Source organism: Myotis myotis, unplaced genomic scaffold (assembly GCF_014108235.1).
Source record: "Myotis myotis isolate mMyoMyo1 unplaced genomic scaffold, mMyoMyo1.p scaffold_m19_p_6, whole genome shotgun sequence".
Taxonomy (NCBI): Eukaryota; Metazoa; Chordata; class Mammalia; order Chiroptera; family Vespertilionidae; genus Myotis; species Myotis myotis.
In genome coordinates this window covers 81,987,574-82,010,712 of record NW_023416368.1, presented here as the reverse complement: position 1 = coordinate 82,010,712, position 23,139 = coordinate 81,987,574, and the positions used below count along the sequence as shown (strand labels likewise).

Here is a 23,139-nt window from a genome sequence, read left to right as displayed (position 1 = left end):
TAATGCAGCACGATTTCCAATTTGCATCATCCAAATTAGCATCAACTAGTATCACGCCATACTATGATTGTCCCCATTTTTTTTTATTGACCCCATTTTACAGATGTGCAAACTGAGACTTAGGGGCAGAAACCATTTGTCTACGCTTGCCACAGTGCAGATCAAAGATAGGAAAATTAATGGGTTTCAGAGTTCATTCCATCACGTAGTAGCGGCACGCGACCAGGAAACAAAAATGTCCCTGGGGCTCCCTCCCCAGAGCTGGAAACCGACACCACATCTCCAGCCTGGGGAGATTCTGGCCCGGGAGGTTCCCGGCACCAGGCAGCGCCCCCTTCGGGCCACAGTGCGCAGGCGCGGCGCGCCCGTCCCGCCCCCGCCCCCCTCCACGTGCGGCGCACACCTCGCGTTCTCTCCAGCGGACTCGCCTCGCGCCTCCCTCCCCGCCTCCTCCCGCTTCTCCGGTCCTGGCCTCCCATTGGCTGAGGACTTCGTCCCTCCGAGAGCCGCCCGGCCGGCCCGCGCCAGGCCGGAAGACCCGCCCCACGAGCGGCCTTCCGTGCTGTTGATTGGTCCAGGCGGCCGTCAGTTGGAGCGGCGGGCCCCGAGTCGGCGGCGGGGGCCCGGGGTCGGTGCGCGACCCGTACTGGCGGTGGTTTCCGGTTCCGCGGGGCTGGCGGGCGGGCGGGCGGTCGGGAGCGGCGGCGGCGGCGGCGCCTGACAGACAATGAGGGCGGCGGGGAGGCGTTGAGCGGCGGCAGCGGAGGCGGCGAGCGACGCGGGGCCCGGGGGCGGGGCTGGGCGGCAGCCATGGACAATCAGGTGAGGAGCGGCCGCGCCGCCCCAGCGCAGCCCGCGCCGTCCGCCCGGCCCCCTTCCTCCCTCCCTCCGTTTGGCTGCCCGGCCCTCCTGGGTCCCGGCCTCCCCGCCCCCTCCCGGCGCCCGCCCGCCCCGCTTTGTGCGCGCCTGCCGCTCCCCGAGCCTTTATGTGGGGCAGGGGCGCCCCTCCCCCATCCGCGACCCGGGCCTGGCTGGAGCGCCTGGGACCCTCCCGGGGATCCGGGCAGGCCTCGCCCAGAGCCTCCGGGACGCCCGTTGGGACCCCTGTGCGGCCAAGAACCCTCTGGGGCGCCCCTCGGGAACGCAGCCCAGAGTCCCCACAAGCGCCCTGGGGACCGCTCAGGTTCCTCGGATCCAGCCTGTACCCCCTTTCTCCTTTGGGCTGGCCTGAGTCTCCTTTCCCTTCTGGGCCCTTGGCCCCGAGTCCCCTCAAGCTCCTCGAGTCCCCAACCTGCTGCCCGTTCTCTCCCTTAAACTGTGGCCTGGGTTTGAGTCCCCCCAGAACCCTGGGACCTTGGTTTGCAGCCGGCTCCTTCCTCGAACCCTAAGCCTTCATACCGCTCATCGTCTTCGAGGCCTGAGCCCTCTCCCCTCTGATCCTGCTCCTGCCTCAGCCCGAGTGTCCATCGGTCCTCAAAGCCTGGCCAGGACCTGGGTCTTTGCCCACAAGGACCCAGGCCTGCGTTGAATGACCCCCCTTTGGGCCTGAGGTTGCTTCTTCAGGTGCCTTTGCCTTAAGGATCTGCTGTCTCGCTCCCTCTGCTTTCAGGCCCTGCTCACTCCCCGAGTCCCCAGTGCCTTAGGGGCTGTCTCACCTTCAGACCCTCTTCTCTTAGACCCGCCCGCCCCCGCCCCTCAGGCACCAAACGCCTCTCCCGCTGCTTGGGCCCTCTTTGATCCTGGAACCCTGGTTTACCCTTCCCCACCCTGTCCCCCAACCCAGATCTCTCTCATCAGTATGGTTCCTCCAGCCTCCCTTAACAGACCTGCAGTCTCCCCGGAACCCCTGGGCCTCTCTCTTTACTTTCAGTCTTGCGCTGTGTTCCACCATTCCCCAGCCTGATGCTGTGACTCCGCCAGTGCCCTCCCAGCACACCTCACTTTCCCCGTCTTCCCCAGGAGCCTTGCTCCAAGCCCCGGGTGGTTCCCTAACTTCTGTAAACTCTCCCCATGGCCCCCCTCCCTTCCTTCTGGAAACAGCCAGTCCTGTCAGTTCTGGTGAACCTGAGGCCTTTTTGGATCATTTATTTCTTCATCCTCCACTGCTGTCCCTGGCTTCCAGGGCCCTGAGGCCAGGAAAGGCGTAGTGGGGCTGTGGGGGTGGCAGCTGAAATCTCTGCCATTATCGAGGGCAGGTTGAGGCGTCCCTGGCTGCTGGCGCCACTGAGGCGGCTCAGTCTGGTAAGGCGCTGTGTCTCTGAGGTTTCTGGGGTGTAGGGCAGGAGACCTCTCCCCTGCCCATCCTGGCCGCCGTGGTGGCACAGGATCGTTGAGGCTTGTGTTTGTGGCACCCTCTCACTGTGATTTCCCTTGTGGTTTTGGTGTTACTACCTTTCTTTTCAGAGGGAAGGAAGAGTATCACAGTTGAATAGTGGAGTTCTACAGTGTAGTGTGAATTCAGTCCCCTTGAAGGTACAGAGCTTGTTGCCTTCAGTTCATATGGAGTTATAAACAAAACAAAATATACCTTCAGTGTCCACTTTCAACAAAGCCCACCTCTGGAAAGGGCTTGTTGGGCACTGCATGGGTGTAGAATGTCACTCTTGCCTCTTGCCTGACATGCTGGTTCCCCGGGAAGATGTCTTAGGCCCAAGAGTGTCCATTCCCCCTGGACGGTTGTCATGTATGTAAGTGGAATGGTGAGACCGAGTGGACTGTTGAACACACTCGAGAGAGTGAGATCCGTATTGCCCAGCACTGGCCACCAGCACCTGTGGCTTGTTAAATAAACCAAAATGAAAAAAAATCAGTGCTTCAGTCACATTTTCAGTGCCCAGTGAGTCTACCGCTGACCTGTCAGCCCCCTCACTGGGCAGCATGGAGAGATGGCAGAAAGGTCCGTTGGACCGTGCTGGTCTAGATCCTTGCAGCAGTATTTGCAAGTGAAACTGATCCTAAAGGAAAGGATGTGTCACCCGTAGACTGATTCTCCATCCTGGTGTGTTTTCATGCAAATTTGGGAGCCTACCCACGTCGGCAAGTGGCAAGTTGACGGTCAGTGTCCCAGAGCGACTTCTGGTGTATGGTAAAGGCTTTGATCCCGCAGCCTCAGCCTTGCCTTTTTCTCCCAGGATGCCCCAGACCTGTAAGTGCCTCTGCCTGATGAGGGACAACAGGATTTTTCCTGAAGGGCCGCCAGCTTTGGGAGTCTTTGCTTCTCTTTACTTTCCTGTTGTGTTCTCTAGAAGTTCCAACCCAGCTAAGAAAGGCAATGCTGCATTTTGCTCTGGGCACCCAACTTCTCAGCATCAAAATCTTTCCCCATGGGTAGGCAAAGTCTTTATGTTTCCAAGCCTGTACTTAACACGTCCGATGTCTGTGGGATTTGGTTTTTGTGTGTTTTTTAGGGGGGAAGAGGCCATGTACTTTGGGAGGAGGCGGGGGGGGGGGGGGCAGATCTTTGCTCATTAGGTGTGTGATTCATCTCCAAGGATGGTAGGGAAGGAACAGGCGTAGTTAAAGGCCAAGCAGATGCTGGGAGGATGGGGAAGGGCTGCCTGGGGAACTAGAACTGGTGTCAGTGTCTGGGTGATTCTGTTCTCCAGAGGACCACGGTGTCCTTTCTTCACAGAAGCACTGGGCATGGCACCGAGGGTGGATGGCCAACCCATTGAATCACAGTTGAGTTAATGCTGATTCTTCAAATGGTTCTCTCTTGAGTTTGAAATTGGGAACAATTGCTTGTGACCATACTCTGTTGTTCCGGAAGGGGAGGTTTGTTTCTAACGGTGATGGCCCATTTTACAGATGTGTAAATGCAGGCTCTGGGAGGCCCCCAAAGGAGTCAGGCCTTAGTGGCATTCTTAGGTAGGTCTCCTTTACCGAGACCTTGCAGAGAAATGCTTGGAATTGTTCAGAGCACTGACACGAGTGACTGGATTTTCTCCCATCCAGGTCTGAAACTACCGGTTGGAAAGTCAGCATGCCAAGTTTCTGTCCTGAAGTTAACTATGTTGTAAAGTACTTGAGGGGGGGACCCGAGTCTTATTTCCCTTTATGTCCATGAAACACAATTTTGAATAAGCTTTGCTAACTGTTCGTTAAATAAAAGTAACTAGTTATCAGCTCCTTGTAACCAGGCCCACCTACCCTGGCCACAGTTGCCTTTAGTATTGAGTTTGTAGTGTTTAAAAAAAATTCCCCGAACTGCTCCCTAGAGAACTTTGGCGACACCCTGCCGTCTACATGTCTGCAGGCATCTCCTGCATATGTAATATATACCCTGTCCCAGCCTTCCTGGAGGGCTGGTGAGCGTCTGTCTTCCCAGGAACCTGAAAACTAAGGATTGTAGGTTTATTTGCATATCCACATGGTCTGCACACTTAGAGAGTTTCCAGAGAGCACTCATTGAGCTCCCTCTCATCCCTTTATCATTAACCTTACCCCCCTGGTGAAAGGGACAAGGCTGGACAGAGTCAAAAGAGGGGTGCAGGTGCTGGCTGCTGTCCCCCAGTGTACCAGCAGTTAGAAGACTAGTGTCCCATGCAGCTTGGTTCTTTCCCCCTCTGGGCAGGCTGCCCTCCTCTGGAGAGGATTGTCACCAAGGGCCATCCTTCATTTTCTGTCTTTTTCACATTCATTTGTGGCTGCTTCTGAGAGCCCCCCACTGGGTCTGGAGGGAGTTCTGCGAAGAGTATTTTATTTGGTCTTGTGTCACTGCCACTTCATGTGACCAGTACTTTTTCCCATTTCTTGTAAGTGTGGACCATATTGCCAGTGATCTGCTGGGTCCAGTTAGACCTGGCAAAATCAATCCTGACTGCTGAGGGGAAATGCTCTTGGGTGCTTTATCTTTCTGGGAGGGGAGTGGATTGTCACATCTGTGGGACTTAGACGTTGTAGCCAAACTCCAGGCTTAATTATGCCACTCAGTAAAGTGAATTCCCAGAGGAAAGGGCATCTGTTGAGAATTCCCACCAGAAATCAGGGAAAATCTTACAGATAAATTTGTTGCTGAAGAACTGCCTTCTGGGGCTCAGGCTGAGGGCAGGGTTCACAAGGTACAGAAAGGATCCGACAAAGAAAGGTCATTGAAGGAGTGGAGCTGTTGGGACCAGGTTGGCTCTTTCTCTTTGCCAGGTGGAGGCCATTCAAGTCCCCCTGGGGGTGGGGGGCTCTGTGCTCCAGTGAAATCCCTGGAGAGCCAGGATCTGTTTGCCTGGCTTGTAGGACTTAGGAGTTTGGCCTTGTTTTCCAAGTGCCCTCTGCCAGTTGGCCTGGAGAGACGGCAGTGCCCGCTGAGGCCCTCTGCCCATGGTGAACTGTCCCCAGACAGCCCTTGGAGCCCGTGTGCTGCGCCATCTTCATCCACAGGTTTTGGGATGAAATATTCCCCTTTGTTCCAGGTTTTTGTTGGGGGAGTGGGTGGCAAAGTGGTCCCCAAGATGCTGGGACATGGCAGTAACTGAAGCTAGGTTAGAACTCCAGAGCCCTACAGAGCCACTTCCAGCTACCCACTCTGGAGGTCCCATAAAGGGCCTCCATGCAGCTGAACAGTGAGGTTCTTCATTCCCAGGCAGGTTTCCCTAACCAACAGTTAACCCCTTTAGCCAGCTACCCTTCCTAGAGAAATAGCTAATTTGCTTCAATTATTTGGTTCTAATGGACAGGGAAGGAGTCCAGGAAGAGTAAGGAAAGGAGGAGCAGAATCCTTGGAAGTGAAATTGGCTTAGCCATATTAATAAATTATTATGACTTGACAAGTCAGGGTAGTTGGCCAGGGCTCAGCTTCTTGCTTGCCTCCAGTTCAGTGTCGCTTGAATGTCTTACTGAATCAGTGAGTCATATGTATAATAGCCCACAATCTGTGTTATTCCACCATCTTTATTTTTTAGAAGATTCCAGCATTCAGGGAAGTGATCCTCTCCTGAGTGCATCACTGTATTGCAGTTATTGGTACCTTGAACCTGGGGGTGTGGAGGCTGAGTTTATGCCAGCCTCTAGGGCACAGATGCCGCTGCCCAGCAAGCTTTGGGCATGGCCTGCCAGCTACAGAGATGACCTACCGCTGCTTCAGAACCTTCCTGTTTGTTTACTTTGGCCTGTGGAGTGTATTTTTGGTGCTTCCATTTTCCCCTTTCTGATGGAACTGTGGCCTCTATTCTTTCACAATAACTGCTTTGCTGATCGTGTGCCCTGGGTAGGAACCCCGCATAATCAGAAATGCTGGGAAGGCAGCTGGATTGGTGAATAACAGAATCTGAGGAGGTATCTCATTACGCAGGAGTTAACTCCAAAGAACAAAAAGTTGTTTGCCAGTAAATTATTGTTATGATTGTATGTATTTAGTTTTCCACCAGTAACCCTCCCAACAGTCCAGGGATTGTCTCCCGATTTCTCAGTGTGGAAGCAGGTGGGAGAGAAAGGCAGAGTTTCTTACACACATGGACATGCAGATGGTGATTACAGCCTTTCGGGATAATGTAAATATTGCTTGGGTTTGTTTATGTTTAATGTTGTCCATGTGCGGCACTGTGCAGACAGATGCTTATGGTTGATTTGAGCATTACATGTTTATCCAGATGTGTGGCCCCTTCTCTCTAGCTTTAGGTGAGGTATTTCCACTTGAATAGGCCCAATACTCCCTCCCACCATCCCAGGAGCATCCCAGCTACCTGGGTCTCAGAGTTATTTGAGCCTCCTTTGCTCTCCTCCTCTGTCCACCCTGAGGTCTTGTGAGTTCTCCCATTTCAGGCTCGACTTACCCTCGTTTTTTAGCCACACCCTCTGGTTGCCTTCATGTGGACTTGTTTCTTTTCTGCCTTCAGCCCCGACTGCACAGATTGCCCAGGCCCTCCTTGCTCGTTTCCCAAGGAGCCCCTCAGGGACTGTTCTGTGTCAGGGGAACTCCTACCCTGTTTTTACAGCTGCTCATGAGTTACCCAGAGCTTCTGTTAGGTCTTCTGTATATCGGGACCATCCTTTAATTCTTAACACAGTTCTTATTGGCTCTTCCTCTTGGAAAGCACCACTTAGAACTCATTGATCTAGGAAGGCCTTCTAGTTTGATTCATTAAGTATAGTTGATGCCTCATGTACCGTGATTCCAAGATAGAGGTTAGAAGGACGGTTGAGATGTAGTCCTGGGGAGGCAGCAGTGAACAGCCCAGGAGTAGCAGCAGGACCAAGCGGGCACACAGCAATCGGAAAGCGCTCTGGAGAAAGTAGCTCTTAAGCTGGGGTTTAAGGGATGAGTGGAATTCGATCAGCAGGGAAATGAGTAGGACACAGGCTGCAGACTTGAAGGAGCAGAGACAGACAGGAGTAGGCATTCTGCATGTGTTCTGGGATGCTAGCATCCTACTAAGCTGGATCGGAAGTGGTGTGCATTTTCTGTGTTTCCTCAGTTCCAAGCCTTTCGGGCACACCACAGACTTAGTAACAGCTTCTTTGTGTGTTTGCATGTGTGGGTCTTGGTGGTGCTGTGGTGTGTGACTTATACATGGACTGCACAATACACTCTGACCTCAGAAGGGTTAAAAAGTGAAAAATAATGAGCATCTCAGACTTGAAGAAACACAGGTGGGAGACTGCCAGTGTGCTGAGGCATTTGGACTTCATTCTGAGGGTGCGGTGAGCCGTGGAAAGTTGTGAAACAGTGAGAGATAGGATCTGTCTGTCTGCCCTGCTTTCATCGCAGAGACTGAGCAGTGAGAAGAAAGTGAAGAGGGAGGGAGGACTGAACGGGTTGCTGAATTGCCGAGAAGAGGCAGGTACAGAGGAACTGTGGCCAAAGGGACACGTCATCAGTGGGTTGGGTGGAAAGGAGGGTAGATAGTGAACAGGGGGAGATTTCTGGTCAAGGGAGAGCAGGGAAGCCCATCACAGGGGAGCTTTGTTTGGGGAGTGTGGCATCCACACACCCACGACTTGCTCCTGATTATCTCAGCACTTAGGAGCAAGTGTGCACTTGGCCTCTGCTTCTTTGTATCATTCCTGCATTTGATACTAGGTGTCGAGCTGTATCTATGGGAGGTCTGGGGAGGCTCTTACTGAGGAGATGGCTGTTTACAGTTGGTTCCCTGGCAGTGTTTTGACACCCACCCTCCCCCAAGATGTTGCCAGTGCTTCGAGGTTTTGTGGCTTTGTATCCAGTGGAGTGGAACCAGCATGAGCTGCCTTATGTTTCAGGGCAGAGTGACAGACGTGAGCATAATGAATGGAGCCTGACTACTGGGGCTGCAGGTCCACCTGGGACCTGTCCCCAGATGGCTTCAACCTCACCCCTCCATTCTCACCATTCTGCTCTTAAAACTGAGCCACCAGCCCTAGCTGGTTTGGCGCAGTGGTTAGAGTGTTGGCCTGCTTAGTCGGTGAGGATTCGATTCTGGTCAAGGGCATGTACCTCGGTTGCAGGCTGTATCCCTAGGCTCCGGTTGGGGTGAGTGTGGGAGGCAACCAATCGATGTGTCTCTGTCACATTTATGTCTCTCTCTTCTCCCCCTCCCTTCCACTCTCTGAAAATCAATGGAAAAAGAATATCCTCGGGTGAGGATTAACAAAAAAATGGAGCCACCATTTGTGTGGATGACTCGGTCTCTGTTCTCCAGGAGGCATTCTGTAGGACAAGGGAGAATGAAAATGCATTAATTAAGGAGCGTGGGAGGCTTGACCAGGGAGGCAAGCTGGCAGAGTGGCTACAGGAACAGGCCCTTGGGGACGCACACCTGGATTTGAGTCTGGGCCCTGTTCCCTACCAACTGGGCCCCCCTGTGTGTGCTACTTAGCAGCGCACTCTTGGAGCTTTGGGTTTCTCATCTGTAAAAGGAGGTAATCGCACTTCTTCTTTTTTTTTTTAAATATACTTTTATTGATTTTTTTTTTTAAAGAGAGGAAGGGAGAGGGATAGAGAGTCAGAAACATTGATGAGAGAGAAACATTGATCAGCTGCCTCCTGCACAACCCCCACTGGGGATATGCCTGCAACCAAGGTACATGCCCTTGACTGGAATTGAACCTGGGACCCTTGAGTCTGCAGGCCAACACTCTATTCACTGAGCCAAACTGGTCAGGGCCTTTTTTTTTTAATCCTCTCTTGAGGATATTTTTTCCATTGATTTTTAGAGAGAGTGAAAGGGAGGGGCAGGGGGAGAGAGAGAAACATCAATGTGAGACACATTGATTGGTTCCTGAGGTACATTACCTTGACGGGGAGTCAAACCCGAGACCCTCGGTCTATAGGCTGGCGCTCTAACCATTTAGCAAACTGGCCAGGGCATATCGTACTTCTTGTATCAGTATATTCTGGGAGACCTTAGGGATGGCAACTCTGTACAAGGAGCCATCCCCGAGGAGCCAATGTTAGAGCGAGTAAACAAACCTTTAGTAAGATGCCTTTTGATAGTGAAAAATGCTAAAACATGATGTGACAGAGTGATGGGGATGGTGGTGGGTGGTTTCATATTAGGTGGGCAGTCCAGTCGAGACCTCAGGGACAGAAAGGAGCCTGTCATGGGGAGGATTAGGGGTGGAGCACATAAGGCAGAGGGAACTGCAGGTGAGGGGGAGGTTAGAGAGGAACCGTAGCCATGGCTTGGGCTTGCTGAGGGGAGGAGATGTGTAAAACAGGCACACAGTACCTGGTCCTCATGGACAGTTGGCAGTCTCCTGCTCTGGGCTTTGTGCTGACCCCATGCCCACCTCTTTCTCCCACCAGTGCACTGTCCAGGTCAAGTTAGAGCTGGGACACCGGGCCCAACTGCGCAAGAAGCCCACCACGGAGGGGTTCACACATGATTGGATGGTGTTCGTCCGCGGCCCCGAGCAATGTGACATCCAGCACTTCGTGGAGAAGGTGGTCTTTTGGCTGCATGACAGCTTCCCCAAGCCCAAGCGTGGTGAGTGGCCCCTGGCTCCCCCTCCCCGCCCAGCCAGGCAGCCCCACAGGATCTAGTGCCTACAACACTAACCAATTTGCGTCACTCCTTGCAAGGCTGGTGTTCACCTTCTCTCCAGGGGCGGCGGGCTCACACTCTGAGGTTCTAGCTTGCACCCCTCGGCATGCCAGTGAGAAGTTTACCGGCCAGCACTTGGTCCTTCTTTGACCCTGTAAAGGTCCCCCTCCCTCCCTTCTGCTCCTTTGCTATGGAGTTCATAGTAGGGAAAACCCAAAGGAACTGATGACTGTGTCTCATGTCATTATTTAGACTCAGGCTCTGAGAAGTCTCCAGAGAAAACATAGTCAGTGGCCAGTGGGTGGGAATGGGTGGTTTACACCCACTTGGTGAGTAATCAGGAATTGCTTATTGGGCCTACATTTGATGAGAGATGCCATTTTAAGAACTCATGATACTTGTGAGGGGGGACAAAGCATAAAAGGTGCTCATTTCACCACTGTCTTGTTTCTTATGTCTTCCTTTCCTGTGTCATAAGTCTCTGTGTCACCTCTCAGACTGTTGTTTGATGAGCACAAGCGCCTCATTCGCGTTTTCCACGAAGATTCGGATTTCCTGTGACCTGGCAGTCTGACAGGGCAGAGAGAAGGGGATCAGAGAACACTTCCTGGGGAATTTGACGGGGATCTTAGGAACATAGTTGGTAGCCATCTTATGAGCTCTGTGGGGCCATGTTTGCTCTTCTCATCACTGAGTCCCCATTGTGAAGCCTGGCATGTCACAGGGGCCCAGTAAATATTTCTTGAATGGATGTGTCGATGAAGGCATGAAGGACTTTTTGCTAGCAAAGTGCTTCAGGGTTGGGAAGCCACTGCTGCACTGCTGACCCCTCTCCTTGCAGGACAGGGTTTAGGTGCCCAGGCCTGAGCCGGAAGCCAGCTTGGACAGATCTGGGTCTGGGCCTGGGTCAGCAAGTAGCTGACTTACGTTACAGAAGCAGAAACTTCTGGTTAAGAAGGGAAGGCAACCTGAGATTCCTACTGGCATGGTAGTCATTTCTTTTTCTTCTGGTTTCTTCCGTCAGCGTTCAGTTGTTTCTTTCCTTCATTTCTCTTTTCCCGAATCTTTTCTCTCCTTTCTCTCTGAGCTGCTTGTAGGAGAGCAGACATGTTACTGACAGCAGATACCTGTAAAGCACCTATTAATAATAATAATAATAATAATAATAATACATGGCACTATCAAGCACTTCCTGCAGGGTCGTTTGTTTGTTTTATATTTTTATTGATTTCAGAGAGAAAGGGAGAGGGAGAGAGAGATAGAAACATCAATGATGAGAGAGAATCATCGATTGGCTGCCTCCTACATGCCCCTTATTGGGGATCAACCTGCAATCCAGGCATGTGCCCTTGACTGGAATCGAACCCGGGACCCTTCAGTCCACAGGCCAACGCTCTGCCCACTGAGCCAAACCAGCTAGGGTTCCTGCAGGGCCTTGACTCATTCTCCCCATAGCTCTCCTTTACAGATGGGGAAACAGCCTCCAGTGGGCCAGGTAAGCTGCCTGTACTTAAAGCAGTGGTTCACACACTGGCCTGGGGGCCTGCGTGGTAGCGCTGCCTGTTTGTTTTGGCACCCGGCCATGCCCATTTATTTGGGAGTCCTCTAGGGCCGCTGTTGAGCTTTAACAGCAGAGTAGAAACTGGCTGCCTTTTTCCTGTGAGTTGGGCCCGCCTTGTTTCCCTAGCAGCTTCCACTCCAGCTCTTTCACCATCTCCCTCGCTTGTCCTCTTCCTTTTCTCCCAGTGGACTCAGGATGATTATATCCATTCACCTTTAAACTAGTTCATTTTTGCCCCTACAGGGTCAGTAACCAAGCAGCTACTAGAAGTAATATTAATAGTGGTCTGCATTTGTCAAGCACTCACTGGTCTGTGTGCTGTGCTCATGACAGCCCTGCAACATGGTACGTCCCAGAATTCCTGCCAGGTAGATGTGGAAACTGAGGTTCAGGAGGCCCCGTATCCCACTTATGGTCATGTGGAAGCAGCATAGTCTCTGAGTTCCAAGCTCCAAGAAAATGGGTGATGAGTGAGTTCCACTTTCTTAGTGTCAGTTAGTGGGTAGAACTTAAATTAGTAGTTGAATGGTGTTTGCCAAGTCTACTCACACTGTGTGAAATAGTAAATGTCTGGTTGGCTATTTATTGTGTTGAACAAAACTTGATTGGATTATACTCTGCCAGTTGTCAATGAAAAATGGAACAGGTTAAAGCAGGGGTCCTCAAACTTTTTAAACGGGGGGCCAGTTCACTGTCCCTCAGACCGTTGGAGGCCCGGACTATAGTTTAAAAAAAACTATGAACAAATTCCTATGCACACTGCACATATCTTATTTTGAAGTGAAAAAACAAAACGGGAACAAATACAATATTTGTATTTGCATGTGGCCCGCAGGCCGTAGTTTGAGGACCCCTGGTTTAAAGAGTCAATGAGGCCCTAGCTGGTTTGGCTCAGAGGATAGAGCATTGGCCTGCGTACTAAAGGGTCCCAGGTTCGATCCGGTCAAGGGCATGTACCTTGTTGCAGGCTCCCCCTGGTCAGGGCCCTGATCAGGGCGCATGCAGGAGGCAACCAATCGATGTGTTTCTCTCACATCGATATTTCTCTCTGTCTTTCCCTCTCTCTTCCACTCTTTCTAAAAATCAGTGGAAAAATATCCTTGGGTGAAGATTAAAAAGAGTGAATGAGTTTCTTACAGGACTCTTGGCTCTGAAATTATACGTTATGTACTTTAAAAAAATATCTTTAAATCAGATAAATACACATAATAGGAACGTGCCTGGTGGGAAGTTTCCATTTCTTGGGCCATCACTGTTCACATTGCCCCAGGGCCAGTCTTTCTAGTTTTTTCTTGATTGTGTTCTTCCTGAATACTTTAAGTTAGTGGAAGTGAATTGGCTTCTTAATTCTTGATTTTCAAATTTAAAAAATACTAATTAACCAGCATGAAAAGCTAGCCTTTATACTAAACTCCCAACTCCTTTTATTCATTATCTGCTCTAAATGTTTTATGGTTAAGTGATTCATTTTGTGGTGATTGTCCTTGTGACTTTAAATAATGAGCATACCTGCTTACCTTTTGGATTCTCCACAAAGGCTCCCTGTCACCCATTTTAAACAAGTCCTCTGGCTGCCAGGTCTAACTCACAGTCTTTGTTCAAAACACCTAAATAGCCACATGCTCCTGTCCTTTTTTTCTATTTTATTTTTCTCTTTAGTACCGTTTTAACATATTTATATTACTTACCTTGTTCATCTGAGTTGTGTCCTGCCTCAGTTTGCTGCTATCTCCTTGGTGCTGAAAGGATTAGGTAGGCGCTGCCAGCTTCTGTCAGTTTTTGACTTTCTGCTTAGGAAGAGAAGGACATGAGCACCCCTGTCTTTCTTTGAATCTTAGCACCCCTCCTTGACGTTGTTAAAGTTGTTGAACTCAAACTGAGACTTTCACCGGGTACAGAAATTGACTAAAAGCTGGAAATCAGTAAGCAGTATTGACTTTATTGACTTTGTTCACTGTTGGGCTAGTCAGGATGCCAGGTTTTCATTCATTCTGTCTGAACTCTGGGTCACTCACAGAAGAACACTCAAGGTAATGTCAAGGCAGATGGGTTCTTTCTTTATCATTCTTGGTTAAAATTCAGTCCTGGGTCTTTTGCTTCATGTTTGGGCCCTAACTTTTTGAATACCCCTTTGCTTCTCCCTTTTCTCCCATTGCATTGTGTCTTCATCATACCTCCACTTTTTTCTATCCTCAATCATTTCATTTAGTCAATGGATTTTTCCCGCCCTGAATATTTCATTCTGGTTCTCTCTGTCTTCCTTCCTCTAATAAGGGCTGGCTCCTCTCAAAGCCACCTCTCTAGTCACCCCGCTGGGATGTTCCTTTACTGTTCTCCTGAGCGGATTTATTTGTTACCTTACATTTTGTTTTGTTTTTCTGGAGTAATTTCACAAGTAATATCCCAAGAGATTGATTACTTAGGACAGTGGTCAGCAAACTGCGGCTTGCGAGCCACATGCGGCTCTTTGGCCCCTTGAGTGTGGCTCTTCCACAAAATACCGACTTCTGTGCATGGGCCACGAAGTTTCAATCACACTGTACATGCGCACCCATGTGGTATTTTGTGGAAGAGCCACACTCAAGGGGCCACAGAGCCGCATGTGGTTCGCCAGCTGCAGTTTGCCGACCACTGACTTAGGACATTTCCCAAGAAAGGTAAGTGGGAAGTGAACTTTTTGACTCCTAGTATGTTTGAAAGTACCATTATTCTGTTCTCACACTGGGGTGCTAGTGTGGCTGAGTATAAAATTCTAGTTTGAGAATTACTATCGTTTAGAGCTTTGCAAGTATTTGCTTTGTAGTCTTCAGAAAAGTCTGATGCAGTTAGGTTCTTGTTTTATTGTAAATGACCTGTTTTTTCTCTAGAAGCATTTAAGCTACTTTTTAAGATATTGGTTCTGAGGGGTTTTTTTTGTTTTTGTTTTGTTTTTTTCTGTGATGTCCTTCATTTAGCTCCAGAAAGTTTTTTTTTATCTTTGATTATTTCTTTTCATCTATGTATTTTATCTGTTTTCTCTTTCTAGGATGGTTATTACTTCTCTATGTGTAAATATTTTATCTATAAAATGGAAACAATTGTATCTGCCTCAAGGTTGTTGTAAGGATTAAATGAATTAATATGTGTCAAGTGCTGATAATAGTACCTGGCACACAGTAGGTGCTTTATAAATATTAGCTGCTGTTAGCATTTGTTTGACCTTCTGAATTGTTTCTTCATGTCTCACCTTTTTCTTTTAAGAAACATGTTTTTTTGCTCTACATTCTAGGAAATTTCCTTAGCTTTAGTCTTTGCATGGAATTAAAAAAATGATCAGTACTATATTTGTACTAAAAGCCCTATCTTATTCCCTCATTTTCCCTTTTAAAATTATTTTTGTTTGGGGGCATATTTTAGACCTGAGGACAATGACTCCAGCTTCTTGTTTTTAAAAATATTTTAAATTGATTTTTTAGAGAGAGGAAGAGGGATAGGGAGAGATGTGAAAGTGAGACATCGAACCAGGGATGATGCTTCAAACATTTCTTTAAAATTCTCACCTGAGGACATTTAAAAAAAAATTTGATGAGAGAGAGAGAGAGAGAGAGAGAAAGAAAGATCGATAGATTGCTTCCAGTACGCATTCCGATCGGGGATCAGACCTACAACTAGGTATGTGCCCCGACTGGGACTCAAACCCGCAGTGTTTTCCTAAACGAGAAGGGCTCTACTCTGGGTCCAGTTTGTATACTGTAGGCTTTAGCTTCTTCCAGACAGTTGACTCTTCTCCTGAGGCATGGAATCACCAGGATTTCCCCATAGGGAAGCTTGAAACTGCTGGGCCTGGAGTGGTGGTGGGTGGCAGGATGAATCCCAGGGCCGTTGTTCAAGTACAGCCTCTATGTTGGCTTTTTTTTTTTTTAATAACTGCTTTACTAAAATAAAAGTCACACATGATAAAATTCATCCTTTTAATGTGTATAGTTCAGTGCTTTTAGTGTATTCATAAGTTGTGCAACCATCACCACTCTCATTCCAGAACATTTTCATCATCCCACAAGTAAACAAACTTCTTGCCCATCATTAGCAGTCACTCCCTGTCTTCCTCCCTTCCCCTCTCCAGCTTCTCCTGCCCTTTACTGAATCTGTAGGTGCCACACCCCTTGCCTTTTGGGGATCTGGCATCAGTGGGACTTTTGCCTACCCTGCAGTGCCCCATGGTATGTTCTGGGCCGCAGCTTCCTTTTCCTGTCTCCTTGCCCAGCATGGTCTCATTCACTTTTTTCTTTCCAGAAATTTCTCCATAGCTTACATCACCTCCCTCCCCTCTTTACTGTCTTTATTTCCTATCAAATTTGTCTCACTTTGGTTTCCGTGGGCATCTGCTTGGTCTCTCTTTTTCCCAATTCTGAAAGGATAGATGTTTTTCAGCCTCGCAGTGCCTGTCATGTGATAGGCCTTTGGAGAGATGTTGAGAAACCCACACATCTCTTCCTTTAAAAGGTTTGTAGTCTGGTAGAAACATGGAGATAAGATGTGACATATAATCTTTTAAAAAATATTAGAGAGAGAGGAAGGGGGAGGGAGAGAGAAACATCAATGTGAGAGCGAAACATTGTTCAACTGCCTCCTGCACACCCCCCTCTGGGGACTGAACCCACGAACTAGGCATGTGCCCTGACTGGGAAACAAATCAATCTTTTGGTGCATGGAATGACACTCAAACAGCTGAGCCACAGCAGCCAGGGCATAACATGTACTCTTAAAAAGATAACTACCCTCAGAAGAAGTAGGTGACCTGGAAGTCAGAGACTAAGGGAAGCCAGGTCAGGCCTCGCAAGGAAGTGGGCCCTGACTTGGACCTTGATGGTGGACGGGAGTTAGACTGGGGGTGGAGGGTGGAGTTGGGAGCAGAACTGCAGACCACTGCCTTGCCTATGCATTTCATCTGTTCCTCTGCTGTAGGCTATTGTGCACTGAAGACAGGCCACCCTTCCTCTCTGCTCTACTTTCATTTCCTCCTTGGATTCAGATTAATTTAACAAGTATTTGGGTGCCTGCCAGGTGCCCACCCCCGTGCTAGACTACAGGGGCTTATGGTTGGTGGGATTGGGCAGAGCATTAGGCAGCCAGCTTTCATGCAGCTGGAGAGACTCTACTTGCTCTCTCAGTTCTCTTAAACAGGGTCCAGAGGTTCAGAGAGAGGCAGGCCATGACCTGGCCTCCCAGTCCAGTTTAATTTTTGCTCCTGGTCCATCCCTTTACTTTGGTGCAGAACCTGAAGGAGCGTGGCATGTGGTTCTCTCAGCAGTATCTGACAGATTCTTGTTGAAAAAAATTTTTAAATATATTTTTTATTGTTGATAGTATTACAGCTATTTCCCATTTTTATTGAATGTTTTTGAAAGGTTTGGCTCTGGTCCTGGCCCTGGGCATGTGACAGTAAGTGAAATAGAGCTGATATAAGGATTGAGAAAGGTGGCAGAGTAAACATGGAAGTCCTGTGATTGAGTGACACAGGATGCTGGAGGCCTGTGGGAGGGAACCATGACCTGGAAATGGGGTTGGGGCTCAGAGCAGGGGTCCTGGAGGAAGTGATCTGAGAGTTTCAGCGGGACTAAATCTTAGGACCTGAGTTTGGGCTGGGAAGAGATGAGGCTGGAAGTGATGCACTGCCCCACAGTCCCCCTTGAGGGGCTCGAAGTCGGGGAGCCATCATGGGACAGTCAGGTTTGCAGAGGATGCTCAGGAGTGAGCCTGAGGCAGGATGGCTAGTGAGTCACTGGGTAGTGACCCACACAGAGTGCCAGGCATGGAGGGTGCGTTGCAGAGCAGTATGAAGGTGGAGCTCGTAGAGCTTGGCAGAGGTGATCTGTGGGAGAGGGAGAGTCTCGGTCCTCAGTCCTTGGGTGAGTGGTGGACAGCCTGTGTTCTGAGCTGTGAGACCCTGGAGGAGGTGTAGGTTTAGGAGGGTATGAATAGGTGATTTGGGGCAGGCTATATTTGAGGTGCCCATCCAGCATCCATGGAGGATATCCAAGGAACAGAAGTGGACTAGCTGGAATAGAGATTCGGGGCCTAGGTCACCCAGGACGGCTCCCATCTCTGGGGCCAGCAAGGTTTCCCAGGCCTGAGCCACAAGCCCGTCCCCTGCTCCCCTGGGGTTTGTAGACTGAGGTCCAAACAAGGCTGTCTGACCAGCCCTGCTGTGGAGGGTCACTAATGACTTCAAGCCCACCCTGCTTGCCAGTTTTCTTTGGATAGATGAGATATTTGAGATACATGATATTAGATAGGATATTTGAGAGCTGAAAAAAGATATATTTTTTAAAAAGTCTTAGTGTTTTAATTTAAAAGACTCATGTTTCATTTTATTCCATATACTTTTTTAAAGCAATTTCTGGCCTACTTAAGAATTATCTGACTGATACAGATATAGGTGTATAAAGGTTTTAACAATTGGCAGGATTTTTCCTGTTCCCAGTAATGGTTGCCTCTGGGGACAGAGAGGTGGAGGACAGGGGTGATTTAATCTGTACTGTTCTGATTTTTTTTTCCTTAAAAGTGGGAGAACAATATTTTCATGTTTCTTGCATAATGACAGCATATATGTCAAAACATTGTCAGTACATTCTGGAGGGTGAGATTGTGGGAGACTCTTTTACTTGTACATTGCTGTTCTTCTAGTTTCAACTTAAAAAAAATTCCTGGGGTTAATGAATCTCTGTTCACATCACTCGGACAGTTGGGAATGCTTTTGTTAGGTGCTCAAATGGACCCAGGAGAGAATCCCAGCTGAGACCAGGCCATCTCCTCTGGACATCAGTTCACGTGTTTGAGGGAGCGGTGGAGACAGGTAGATGCTGTAGTGTGCACTATCTTCCCTGGGAGACCAGGGACCCATGGGGTCTCCCACTTCATACATGTCATACTGACTGCCCTGAGTCAGTTGAACTTGTGTGACCTGTAGCCAGCACTGGCTGCTCTGCCTTAGCTAGTCTCATGTCCTTTCCCACTCTCCCACCATGGCATATCAGGGTCACCTTTCTTCTGTTCTGCTCCTTTGATTCCCCATGACCTCTTTGGCATGGAATTAGGCACAGGATTCATTACTCACAGGGGAAACTGGCTTGCTGAAAAGCCATGCTCTGGCGGGGCCAGTGAGCCCCAGAGAGGAGGCGCAGAACGTGGCGGGCCTACTGCTGCTGGTGGTGAGGCCTTTGAATGATCAGGAAGCTGACAGATGCCTTTTCCCTTTCTTTTTAGTGTGTAAGGAGCCCCCATACAAAGTGGAGGAGTCGGGTTACGCTGGCTTCATCATGCCCATCGAGGTGCACTTCAAAAACAAGGTAGGATCCCGGAAGTGGCAACAGGAAGCATGTACATTTCACAAAAGAGGAAGTAGAATCAGTGACACAGCGCTGAGGGAATGCTGGGATTACTGTTAGCGGAGGTGTTCACACTAAAGCCCTGGTTTTGAAGGGTTTCTGCCTCTCCAGTGGGAGATGGGGGCTGGGAAAATGGGCACCAACGGCAGTTGGGAGTGCAAGTGTTTGTGACCTCTCCGGGATCACCTGAAAGTGCATGCATTCCCTAAGTCAGCAGCGACATTCCATGATGGCTAGATTTGTGGATGGTTCTAGAGGCTTAGTACTGGACTGTGATTAGTGCAAAGATCTGGAAATTATCTAAATGTCTGACAGTAGGCGATTGGTTAAAGTTATGGTATATCTCCTGAATAGACTCTTTGATGATCTGGGTGGGGGAGGGAAGTTTTTAATATTATTGAATGAAAAAGCAAGGACTTTCCCAGCCAATATACACAATATAGGAAATAGGAAAAAAGAATTACTGTATACATTAAAAATGTTAACAGGTAATGTGGGTGGTAGGATTATAAGGTGTTTTTCTTTTCCTTCATGTATATTTTATAAACATTTACAGTGAATATATATTGATAACTATTAGTCCATTTGGGATGGTATAACAAAATACCACAGACTGGGTGGCTTATAAACAACAGAAGTTTATTGCTCACAGTTCTGGAGGCTAGAAGTCCAAGATCAAGTGCCGGCACCTCTTCCCAGTTACAGACTTCTTTCTGTGTCCTTACATGGAAGAAGGGGTGAGAGCCCTTAGGAGTCTCTTTTATAAGGGCACTAAACCCATTCATGGGGGCTCCACCCTTAGGACAAAATCACCTCCCAGAGGCCCCCACCTCCCAACACCATCACCTTTGGGGGTTAGGATTTCAACAAGTGAATTTGGGGGGGACAGATTCAGACTATAGTTTTAGGTTTTTTTAAAGCCTAATAATTACAATTAAAGAGCTTTCCTGCAACTTCCTTCTGCTCCTTCTCACAGACACCTTTCCTGGCTTGGAGGTAGTTTGGCCGTGGTTGGGTGCTTTTTCATAAGCACAGCTGGACTGGCTGCAGGCAGCTCCTCTGTCTTTCAGGGAGGATATCTCCCTGTGAGGCCTGTGGATGCCACCACTTCCTTAATGAGTTCTTTTTTCATGCCTGGCTGTGCTGCAAACCACCTGGTGTCAAGGACCTCTGGGGATGGCACTCAGGTGTGCTGCCCCACTGGGAGCTGAGGGGCATTTCAACAAGTGCAGCAAAGTGGGAGTCAACTCTGCGACCATCTGGGGGCCACTTCTCAGAAGCCTGGGCCACCAAGGCTTTCGTGGAAGCAAGGCCTGAGAGTCCTGGTGACCGGCCACCCTTGAGAGCAGAGCCCAACCTGTCTGTGCCAGGAAAAGGCTGTGCCCTAACTTTCAGCAGGGCGTCTGGAGGAGGTGCAGAGGAGATGCTGCACCCTTTGGGGATATTCTTCCAAGGACCTGATTAGGGAGGCCAGGCAAGGGCGTGTGGAGGCAGGAGAACTGATGCAGAGGACTCAGTCCTGGTACAGGTGTCACCAGCCTCTCCAGTTCCCTGTGGAAAGGGATGATGAAAGTACCCCCTGGGTGGTTCAAGAGACAGTCCATCTGCAGTAAACGCCAACAGTCCTGTACATTGGCACTCTAGGGGCGGGCAGTGGTGATGGAATCCTTGAAGCTAGCTAAGCTCATCTCTGGGTTTCAATTCAACTCCTTTGAGGCTTAGAAGCAGTTTTGGGTCCCACATATCAGCGAGCTTTTGTGTGCCCTTGGGTGACTTGTCTGGTCCCCGACACGCAGTCCTTTCTCTCCCTCCTGAAGGCATGTTTGCAGTCACCTGGCCTCTGGCAGTGTTCACTAGGGCCCTGATGGTGTCCACTCGATTTCCCGCTGTCCCTGTTTCTTTGTGAGGCCCAGGGGTCTGCTGGGAGGCTCCTGCTGTCCCCAGGGGTGTGGGGTGCCATGCTGAAGCTGGGCAGTACACAGAGGTAGCCAGTTGGTCTTAGTGCCCCTTCTCCTGGCACAGGGGATCTTTGCTGATCTTCAGATTTTCCAGAGAGAATGGAGAGAGATGAGGCAGGTGGTGTTTCTGCTCAGCCAGGACCTTTCCCTGTGGTGGCTTCTGCAGCCACTTAGTACCTCAGACCTCTCATGTGGATGGTGGGGAGGCACCCAGGTTCTCCCTCAAAAGGGGCACCTAGGGAAGTGGTGACTCTTTGGGGCAGCTCCTCTCAATCCTTACCTGAGGAGTGCTTTCCTGGGTTTTGTCATCCAGACTTCAGGGCCATTCCTATACTGAGTCCCTGAGGTGTTCTACCCCTATGTTCCTGTCCCAGTAGGGAAGGGAACAGGTGGGTCTCTGACCATAGGACTTGTCCCTGCTAGGTACAGCGTCCTCACATACACTGGGGCATTGAGGGGCAGAGGACCTCTCCGAGGGTGTCCTGATCTTTCAGATTCTTTGGGCTTGCTTACTTAGGAGTGCTGGGTGCGTGCGTGCGTGCTCATGTCTTCCACAGGCAGTGAAGGACCCCGTGCTTCTCTTTAATTGCCTCTTTCCTTTGTGAGGCCCTGAGGTGCTGCTCTTCAGAAGGAGCATGTGTGCATCTTATCAACCTGAGCATCCAGCAGTCATGGCAGCAACTGGTTTTGGGTTAAGGATTTTTGTTCTGGTCCAGTTTTTTAGTTGTAATTTAATACAGCAGAATTTTCCCATTTTAGGTGTAGGTTTTTCAGATTTCAGCATGTGTTTTTCATTTGAACCCTGTTGTTGGTGGATGACTGGTTTTTCTGTAACAAAAAAAGGTCACGTTCCTAGGTCTACTTGTCTGACCAGTTCCTATAGAGGCTGTGTAGCCAGACTGCCACTGTGGGCCTATTCTCAGAATTGCAGCATCTTCTCTCAGGATGTTGGACACTGTGCTCTGCCGGCTGCTCGCCGGAGTCCTCTATTCCTGATGGTGGTTTTGTCCTCAGAGATGGACTCTGCGCACACAAGGGGTCTGGGATACAGTGGAGTTACTAAGTGGGTTTTTAGCTCACTGTGCTAAGTGGGTACTTGTCTCCAAACAAGCCCTGGAGCAAGGTGATGTCCCCATTCTATGGAAGAAGAGGCTCCTGGATACTCAGTCACAGGCTCGAGGCCACACAGTAAGTTGCGGAGTTGGGATTTGAACCAGCAGAGTATGTAGTCCTATATGCACACCTGAGACATGCTTGACCTAGAGCAACAGCTGTTCATGGATTCTGGTTTTTGGTGACTTCTGGGTGACAGGGACAGTATGATTTTATGTATTGTGTTTTGCAGATGTCTAATTGTGGGTTCCTGCTTTGGAAGTTTTGTAAAGATCAGAGAGTTGTGGAAAAGTGAATGGTGGTTCATTGCAAAAGTAGCTTGTACAGGTTTGGAGTAGTGTTGGAAACAGGGTCATCATGAATGGATCCACTGGTGATTTTTCTACCCTGATGTAGGCAATGGTTGCATTTGGTTTTCAGCCATGACTTAGTCCTCTGCTGTATGTAAGGTAAGTGGATTTTTGAAGTGGAAGTGGCTCTGCACAGGTTACTTCTCTGGGCCTCAGTCCCTCCATGAGATGGACTTCCTAATTGTGTCGGCTTCTCAAGGCTGTTAAGAAGATTCACAGAGAGATGGACAGTGAGGTCCTGGGCCCAGTACCCTGCACATATGCATTTCATTAGTTTTGTGCTATTGTTGCTGCTGAAGTGTTTTTGCCTCTTTCCAGTAAATCTGGGTAAGAGAGGTGAGTGGACAAAGCAGCCTTGGAGGCTTCCAGGCCCAGTGGAGGTTGAGGTCCCAGAGATGAAGAAAGATGACTGGCTTCTCTGGTGAACAGGGTAGCTCTACACCCAGGACAGAAAAGGTGCTTTCGCAGACTCAGGCGGTTCTCTCATGTAAGCGTGAGATGTGTTTAACCACATTAGCTCCTGAAGGTGGCATCGACAGTGAGAGGAAGGAATTCTATTTTACATGATGTTTGGCACTAGAACTTACATAAGGACAACGTTTGACCTGTTGGCAGGACGCTCTTTTAGAGATAACCACTCCTTTCCCCCAAGGGAAAAAAATGAGGGTGGGGCTTTGATTACAAAAATAACATTTGAGCATCATTAAACTGTTTTTACTCTGCTTGCTACTTCTGACACCAAGTGAAAGCTTTTGTTTTCCTTCTAAAACCAAATGCACGCTGCCTTTTCCAGCACCGCTTTTCCAATTCTTTGATTCTCTAGGCACTGGTGGTGTC

The 23,139-nt window shown here is 49.3% G+C and overlaps 1 protein-coding gene across 13 annotated transcripts in view; it reads left to right on the top strand.

Moving 5' to 3' along the window:
* Positions 1-600: 600 nt before the first annotated feature.
* The window catches only part of MLLT1 (MLLT1 super elongation complex subunit), an 82,903-nt gene continuing 60,364 nt past the window's right edge, over positions 601-23,139 (top strand). For 2 of the 13 annotated variants that reach the window (XR_004968151.1, XR_004968150.1), the window contains exons 1-3: positions 2,300-3,327; positions 9,716-9,896; positions 18,760-18,842. Coding sequence is in view for 11 of the 13 variants with exons in the window: in XM_036312720.1 (XP_036168613.1) it covers positions 3,133-3,327; positions 9,716-9,896; positions 18,760-18,842 (459 nt within the window). In the remaining 2 variants the exon portion in view is untranslated. Of the gene's footprint in view, positions 823-1,705; positions 2,242-2,294; positions 3,328-4,510; positions 6,483-9,715; positions 9,897-18,257; positions 18,350-18,759; positions 18,843-23,139 lie in introns of those variants that run through there. The other 11 variants (XM_036312723.1, XM_036312719.1, XM_036312725.1 and 8 more) reach the window with 10 other exon arrangements.